The sequence below is a fragment of the Cupressus sempervirens genome, chromosome 6, assembly GCF_028749045.1.
Source record: "Cupressus sempervirens isolate cs-2001-9-10 chromosome 6, ASM2874904v1, whole genome shotgun sequence".
Taxonomy (NCBI): Eukaryota; Viridiplantae; Streptophyta; class Pinopsida; order Cupressales; family Cupressaceae; genus Cupressus; species Cupressus sempervirens.
The window spans coordinates 179,870,801-179,878,441 of record NC_143123.1 but is presented as its reverse complement, the minus strand read 5'-3'; the positions used below and the strand labels follow the sequence as shown (position 1 = coordinate 179,878,441).

At 38.7% G+C, this 7,641-nt stretch overlaps 2 protein-coding genes across 2 annotated transcripts in view; one reads left to right on the top strand and one right to left on the bottom strand.

Moving 5' to 3' along the window:
* Positions 1-1,172: 1,172 nt before the first annotated feature.
* LOC149551839 (Plastid-lipid associated protein PAP / fibrillin family protein) overlaps positions 1,173-7,641 on the top strand; it is a 57,320-nt gene continuing 50,851 nt past the window's right edge. The window contains exon 1 of the mRNA XM_089787345.1: positions 1,173-1,835. Within this exon, the coding sequence (XP_089643471.1) occupies positions 1,318-1,835 (518 nt within the window). The 5' untranslated portion in view covers positions 1,173-1,317. The remainder of the gene's footprint in view (positions 1,836-7,641) is intronic.
* On the bottom strand, positions 4,378-7,286 carry LOC149551840 (uncharacterized). Its single transcript, XM_089787344.1, has 4 exons — positions 7,145-7,286; positions 5,579-7,012; positions 5,155-5,443; positions 4,378-5,036 (listed from the first exon to the last, which is right to left on the bottom strand). The coding sequence occupies exons 2-4, from the start codon at positions 6,970-6,972 to the stop codon at positions 4,473-4,475; spliced, it is 2,247 nt and encodes a 748-aa protein (XP_089643470.1). The 5' UTR covers positions 6,973-7,012; positions 7,145-7,286; the 3' UTR covers positions 4,378-4,472.

Here is a 7,641-nt window from a genome sequence, read left to right as displayed (position 1 = left end):
GCTATTATGAACATGCTTACATTCCTCATTGACCTTTTCATCCACCAAAAAGTTATTTATATCATGAAAGTGTGCTTAAGCACAATATCAAAGATGTCCATGTTCTCCTAAATCAAGAGGATTTTGCCTTTGTTAGAGGAATGGGAGCAGTAGTGGCTATAGCTAACTTCACATGCTCAATTGAGGTACCAAACGATAGTATTTTTCAATGAATTTTTTGATTGATTTGATATATGACTTAACTGCTTAAAGCTAAGGTTTCAACTTCTGGTTAATAACAATGCATTGTACAACAAACAAGATCAAAAGATGTTATCCAATACTTATTAACCCTAATAACTGCTCACCCAAATGCCAATGCCTAACTAGCTGACATAATTCATTGTATTTCAATTCTTTATTAAATAAAAAGAAAAAATCATTGTAAAACATTTTTCAAATTAATTATTATTAAATTATTAAGATAGTAAATTATGTTGTCTTGCTAGACGCTTCCCACTCAAATTACCGCAAATTGCTACTTGTGCAAATCTCCAATAATATTGGAGAATAATAAATTATTCACTAGTACCTAGTGACTCTATTGCCTAACAATGAATGCTCCCTTTCCCCTAGTTGTTTTCTTTTGAATGTGAGAAAATGCATAAAACATTGATATGATATGATATGAAAGATTTTAATAACGTCCATGAGACCAAAGTAGCCTATGGGACCCGCCTGCTAACTACAACCTAATCTAGCTATAACTCTTTGACTAACTCTTCTCTTTTTCAGTACAAGTTGATGATCAAGTTTGCAGTCTTGTACAACTGTTTATCCTTGAAGAAGTATCTTAACTTGTTGTTTTCTAATATCTTTGAATTCTGGCCTGATCTCGCTGATACGTCCGACATTCCATGGCAAAGTTTCAATGGTTCCGGTGTCACAAATTAAGTAGATCCTATCTTCCCACTCCTCTTTTAGTACTCTTCATCTCTTTGTCTTGCATCTTAGATGGTGAGAGCTAGTCCTAAGCTGGGCTATGAGCAATTTGGCCTTCCACTTGATATCCGCACCTAAATACGCTTTTTCCTGGTGACTAGGAAAATGAATCTCACTGTACGATCGACCATGACATGGGGATGCATTTTTCACCATTCGAAAAATAATGGCGGTAGAGAATTGGAGGAAAATTATCGATCATCGTTCCAGTAAATAAATATTTCATCGTGAATGGAAAACCTACTCCATGAAAATTAGAACAAAACGCAACCGTTAGTTTGGCACAGGGGAATCATATCGTCAAATGGATTTGGATACACAAGCCGTTCATACGCAATGGCTGTTGCAATGGGTGTCGCAGTTAACCCCTCCACATGCATCGTGTTTTCCAGAATTCCCTATAAAACTCACAGCAATGGAATTGCTAGTAGGAAGAAGTTGAGGGTAATGTCATCATCAGACGTTGCTACCCCATCAAACAAAGAAGCAATTTCAGCAAGGGATAATCTTCTGAATCTAATTTCAGGCGAGGAGCGTGGTTTAAAAACGCAGAAAAACTCATCAAAGCGCTCTCAAATAATAAACGCAATTGATGCCCTGGCTGCATTCGGAACAGACACAGTTACTACAGATTCGAGGCTGTCTGGGACATGGAGAATGATGTGGACTACAGAGAAGGAACAACTGTTTATTATAGAGAAAGCCCATTTGTTTGGCACTCAAGTTGGAGACGTTCTGCAGGTCATAGATGTTAACAGAAGCACATTGAACAATGTCATCACTTTCCCGCCATTGGGTGCTTTTGTTGTTGCTTCCACCATTCAAATTGTTTCTTCACAGCGAGTAAATTTCAGGCAAGTGTTAGACTCTGAACACATTTCAGTACCTCTACCCACAGGGGAACTTAAATCGTATGGGCTCCTTTTTAAGAAATTAGTTATGTTTACTAAAAGTTACATGGATAAGTTAAGAGGCTAATATTCGTCAATACCTTGTTTTTAATAATTCAAAATCCTTAATATGACAATAGATTTTTTCCCATCATTACGATCACTTCTTATTTTTCTTCTTTTCATTTGAAATCGGAAAGAACTCAAATTAAGTATAGGAACTTAAGCCATAAGACAAGATCACTAGTTCTATGTGTGATTGAGTTTGTATTTGGTTCAAGCCTACAATTCTGCTGCAAAAAATAGGAACATTCTCTAGGATAAGGATTGATTGAACATACGAAAAGCATAATGTAATTCAATTACATGGGATTTAATTTTTTATATATTAATGACAGTGAACAAAAAGCTTTACAGATCGCATGACAGTATTCCAATTTCATTGCTGATCACCACATAGTGTCTAGGAACTTCTACGGAATCATATTGTCCACTCCATGATATACAAGTATACGAGCCTCAAAAATATATAGGAGAGTTCAAAAGACTTTCTATAGAAAATCCTGATCCATTCTAATCCCAGGCACCAATAATATTATTGCGGCATTCTACCTCATCACAGGTAAAGGTACCTAGAGGATGGTCATTAAGAGATCCACTACAGTATCCTATTGAGTGAGTTGTGACCTCTCCTTCTTGTTTGCCAGCTGAATATCAAGTTTGGTGATCTTCTTTTTGCTCAGAAAGTCATGGAGCAATTTGAGTTCTTGCTTCAATTTGTTTCACCAGCGAGGAATAAGTGTGCAGTTTGAATTTCATTTTGTACGCCAGAACAACTCCCTCTTTCAACTGTGTCATGAACCCATCTTTAGGGATCTCCATTGTAGCATACACCTGCATTATGATCGTATAATATGTAAGTTTACGTTTTAACTCAGTACGATTCCTTTGTTTGGGCTAAAAAATCTTATCATTCCTCTTTCCCTGAAGAAACCACGGTACTTCACAAGTAAAAATAAACCAAAATTTGTAAACAAAAGGATCAAATGCTTCAACATAACGAGCAAGGATTTCAATCCAAGAAAAAGCTTCATCATAGTTCCAAGTAACAGACAGACCAAAAAAAATAAAGCTCCACAAAGCCACAGCAAAATAACAATTAAAAAATAAATTCTCAAAAGTTTCAGTAACTTGACAAACATCACATAATCTGGTAGGAAGACCATAAGAATGAAGTACATCATCAACATCAAGCTTCTTAAGCAGAAGCAACCAATGAAAGAAAATTTTCTTAGGCTCAGTGTGACTATGCCTTATATGGTTAAGACAATCAAGCCATTTGTTGTCCAGTTATCTCAAATTCCAGCACTTATTAAGTCTATCATACACCACATTGGAATTCATCAACATGTAAATGTTTCTGATTGAGACATCATAGAATTTAGTGCCATGTACCCATTTGATATTCTGTACCACACCTTCAGCAGACCAGCCCATTGTATGGAAGTTGTTACCCACTACATTAATAATCGTGGTATAGGTTTTTTTTTTGAGAACTGGGCAGGTCATACTTTATTCTCAGCCTATCCCATGGCCCAACCTTGCCACCCAGAATAATATCATCCAAGGTCCTAATTCCGGCAGCAAACCAGTTCTTGGCAGAACATCCCTGTGACAGAGCCATAGGTTTATAATTGGAAGTCAAGCCCCACCAAAGAGACCCATTCTTAGCATGATGAGGAGAGCTTTCCACTGCATTCCTAGGCAAGATCAGATGCCTCACCTTAGACCAGGTCTTACAAATGGAAGAAAAGAACTTGGACCCAAATGTTTTGATCCCAAACTGGCCAAGAAGTATGTCAAACATAGAAGTCAGCTTCCAAAGTTTACTGCTTCTAGGCTGAGATAGAGCTAGATTGTTCCTTATCAGAACCTTCCAGGTACATTTCCATGTAGAGCTGTAAATATTATTTTACAAGCAAGTGCAATGCCTTGAAGTTTAAGTTCTTTGAGCCCAAGGCCACCCTGACTTTTTGGGAGGCAACAACAATTCTGTGTCACACAATGTCTTTTCCTGTTCCCTTTCCCATCTGGCAAAAGAAAGCTATGCTCCACGGAGTTTCCGGGACGGGGACGTTTTAGGGGACGGGAACGTGTTTCCGGTACGGGTACGGGTCGAAGCCAAAATTTAGGGGACGGGACCTCAGGGGACGGCTATAAAATATAGGGAATTTTAAATTTTTTATATATGGAGAATTAGACTTCTTTAGAGATATATTTCTGATATGCATACCATAACAATGATAAATCATAACATTGATAAACCATTCACCATAGAATACATGGAAATTGAAAACTATTAAGATTAGAATCAAAATGAGAATATGATATGATGATATATCCGAATATCGCATACAATTAGCAAAAATGCCCAAAGGCTCCAAGTATCAATCTATCATCATCATGCATGAAATGAAAATCAAAATGACACAATGAAAGTAAATACTAGAAGTGTAAATGAGATGTCCAACTCCATAATAATCAAAAGCAATAATGTATCTGAGTATCTGAAAAGCAGAAAGCCAAATATATGGCTGTCCTCTAGGAATCTAAATCTCTATCTAAATCAAGATCATCATCAATCTCATCCTCTGAATCACTGGCAGGGGTAGGCAGAGGGTCCTCATCCAATGGAACTCCAAGCAGCCCTGGGGGTGTGTTATCCTCATCAATCTGCAATGCATCCTCAGGATTAACATCCCAACGTAGTGCTGGAGTCTGTCGATACTCAAGACTCTGTCGCTCCTGTAGTCGCAATACACTATGAACAGCCACAAGCTTCTCTGATCGTCTAGAGGTAAGGTTGTTCCTCTTGACCGATTGAATGAAGCTATATGTAGACCAATTCCTCTCTGCAGCAGAGGAACTCGCAACCTGTGAGAGAAGACGGGTGGCAAGGGCTTTCAGCTCAGGTGCATCTCTACCATGCCATGTCCACCATCCAATCGGGTCCTTTTGAGCTAATGTAGCTCTATCAGTCCTCGCCTCTGGTCTACCAAATGTTGGACCACGAAGATTGGCAAAGTCAAGCCATTGCCCTCGAATTTTTGCAGCATCCTCTGCACTATACATTTTTGAAAGGGCCTTGAAGAAGCCGTCCTTCACCTATATTGAACAAACAAAAATTAAGAAGTGAGAACTTAGAGTTTATAAACTTTACAAATAAAATAAAATATTTAAAAATGTATTATAAAATCAGAATTCTTTAATAAATTAAACTCACCTCCTCATCATTAGATGGAAGCACTCTCCCAGGCCTTGGTGCATACCATTTTGGATTGACTGCATAGGCTGCCATATGAAGTGGGTTGTTCATAGTGTTCCACCTTTTCATTACAATGGGCTTAAGATGCTCCTCGTAGAACTCCAAAGTAGGTTCCTTATCTTTAACAGCTTGCTTGATCTGCCCAAGCATGCTATCAAAAGTCTCATAAATCTCTCCAAGGCTAGGAGAGTCAGTATCAGCATATCTAATGACCTGCACAATAGGGTCAATGAAGGAGCAAATGTATCTGCAAATGAAAGAAAATTGCAAGTGAGAAACATAATATGTTAAAAAAATCAGCAAGTGCTTAAATCAATTTTTTTTTTTTATTAAATCAGCAATAATAACAATTATGATATCCACCAATTCTTAAGTTTCTTACCTCATTGTGGTCCACCAATGTTCATCTAGGATTCTTCGTTTGACAAGTCTTCCATCTGGGGTGCTTGATTCATGCCATCTATTCCACTCTGCATTGACCACCATGGATTGTAAGGCCTCTTGGACCTCAAGCATCCTCTCCAACAAAATGAAGTAGCTAGCATATCGAGTCTCCACAGGCTTGAGGAATTCTTTTTTGGAAAATGTCCTAAATAATGCAAGAGATGTGTGATGATTGCAAATAAACATTTGCACGTCTCTAGCCTCAAACACCATAGTCTTTATCCAATCAATTTTCCCAAAGTCCTTCAAGGTGTTATTCAATGCATGTACACAACATGGGGTCCAAAAAATGTGTCTATAGGTGCTCTCTATTATCAATCCAGCTGATTTACACACACGGGCTGAATCAGTGACTACTTGCACAACATTTGAAGTCCCTACCTCTTCTATAGCATCCTTCAAAATCTGAAATTGGAAGGATGCATCCTTCTTTTTTCCCGAACAATCAATGGCTCTAAGAAAATAGGCCCCTGCTGTACTAGTGACAATAAGATTGATGAGTGGCCGATGTTTGATATCGGTCCAACCATCCATGATAATAGAACATCCATCACTCATCCATGTTTGCCTCATATCCTCCATCAAAATGTTTACTTTTGAGTACTCTTTGTCAAGGATAGTGGTGCGTAATTTAGTCTCTCCTGGTGGTACAAATGAGGGACCAGCAGCATAAATATCTTTGCACATTTGTTTATAGAATGAGGAACGAGAAACATGGTATGGTATGCCATGAGCAACAAGAAATCTGCCAATGGACTCTTCAGCTCTATCTTTTGCTTGTATGTTAAATAAATCAGCCACATTGGTATCTCTCTTAGTCTTGGCCTTTCCCTTCCCTTTACTAACAGTGCTAGTGGGAGTCAATGAGGGTGTGGGTGTGCTACTCATAGGACCCCCGGATTTCAATAACTCCCCCTCCACATACAACCTATTGGCCTCAAGTTTTTCTTCCTCCGTAATTTTTTTGCAACCTTTCACCCCTTGCCCACCTATCCATAAAAGATGGCAATACACTCTTGTGTAGCTCCCAAAATAATGCTTCTTACATAAATGACACTCCCATTCCCTACTACCCCCCGAATTTTTCTTCTTATTCTTGTCTACTTTTGTGGCAAATTGTAGGAGAGGTTTCTTAGGGTTGAATGGGCCTTTGGCATATTGTTTTAAGGCTTTGGAAGGGCACTCAAATGGATTAGGCATAGGGACATCTACATTAGGCTCATCAATGGCTGCCCTAGGTCTTTTTCTTGGTCTTTGTAATTGTGACACTTGAGTTTCTTGCATGGCAACTTCCATGCTATCACTACTTCCCTCACTCTCACTGCTGCTCATGTTTTTGCCTTTGGATTTTACAATGATTTATAGTATACTGCTGCAAGTTATAGAAAAAAAAAATATTTCAATGTTCCATTAACATGCCCTCTTTATGTCATTGAAAAAAATGAAAAATGACAACAAACAACAATGAAGTTTGAATCAAACAAAAAGAAAATAAAAAACATACCTAGAATGAAGTAGAAATGAAGGCAAAACTTTCTCTTCCACCTCCAAAACACACTCCTCTTTTGTTGTTGTTGAATGTTCAATGTTTTCCTCTTCCTCTTCCCAACTTGCAAACAACTCCAAATGAGCAATGAGCTCCAACTTTAACTATTTAAGAAGACACATTAGGGTTAACAACTTAACATCCATGTGGGCCCTAGGCGGAATAGAAAAGATTAAATTTTTTTTAAAAAAAACCATTTTTTTTAACTTTTTAACTCACCCATGGCCGGCTGGAAAATAGGGGACGGCGTGGGCAAAAGGGTACGGGCGAGGGACGGGAACGCCGTCCCCGGTACGGAAATCCGTACCCAAGTTTCCTACGAAATTTTTTTTTGCGTTTCGGGGACCGTCCCCTTTCCCCTCAAAAAGGGACGTCGCAGGGTACGTCCAAAATCCGTACCCGCGTCCCCGTTTCGTACCCGGTACGGGTACTAGGGTACAGAGGCAGGGGACGCG

Bases quoted from the DNA above. Each gene is read 5' to 3' on its own strand.
- LOC149551840 (XM_089787344.1), bottom strand. From the start codon at position 6,972: ATGAGCAGCAGTGAGAGTGAGGGAAGTAGTGATAGCATGGAAGTTGCC. The intron at 5,444-5,578 runs GTAAGAAACTTA...TTTCATTTGCAG, and splicing joins CATTGGTGGACCACAATGAG to ATACATTTGCTCCTTCATTG. The intron at 5,037-5,154 runs GTGAGTTTAATT...TGTTCAATATAG, and splicing joins TTCCATCTAATGATGAGGAG to GTGAAGGACGGCTTCTTCAA.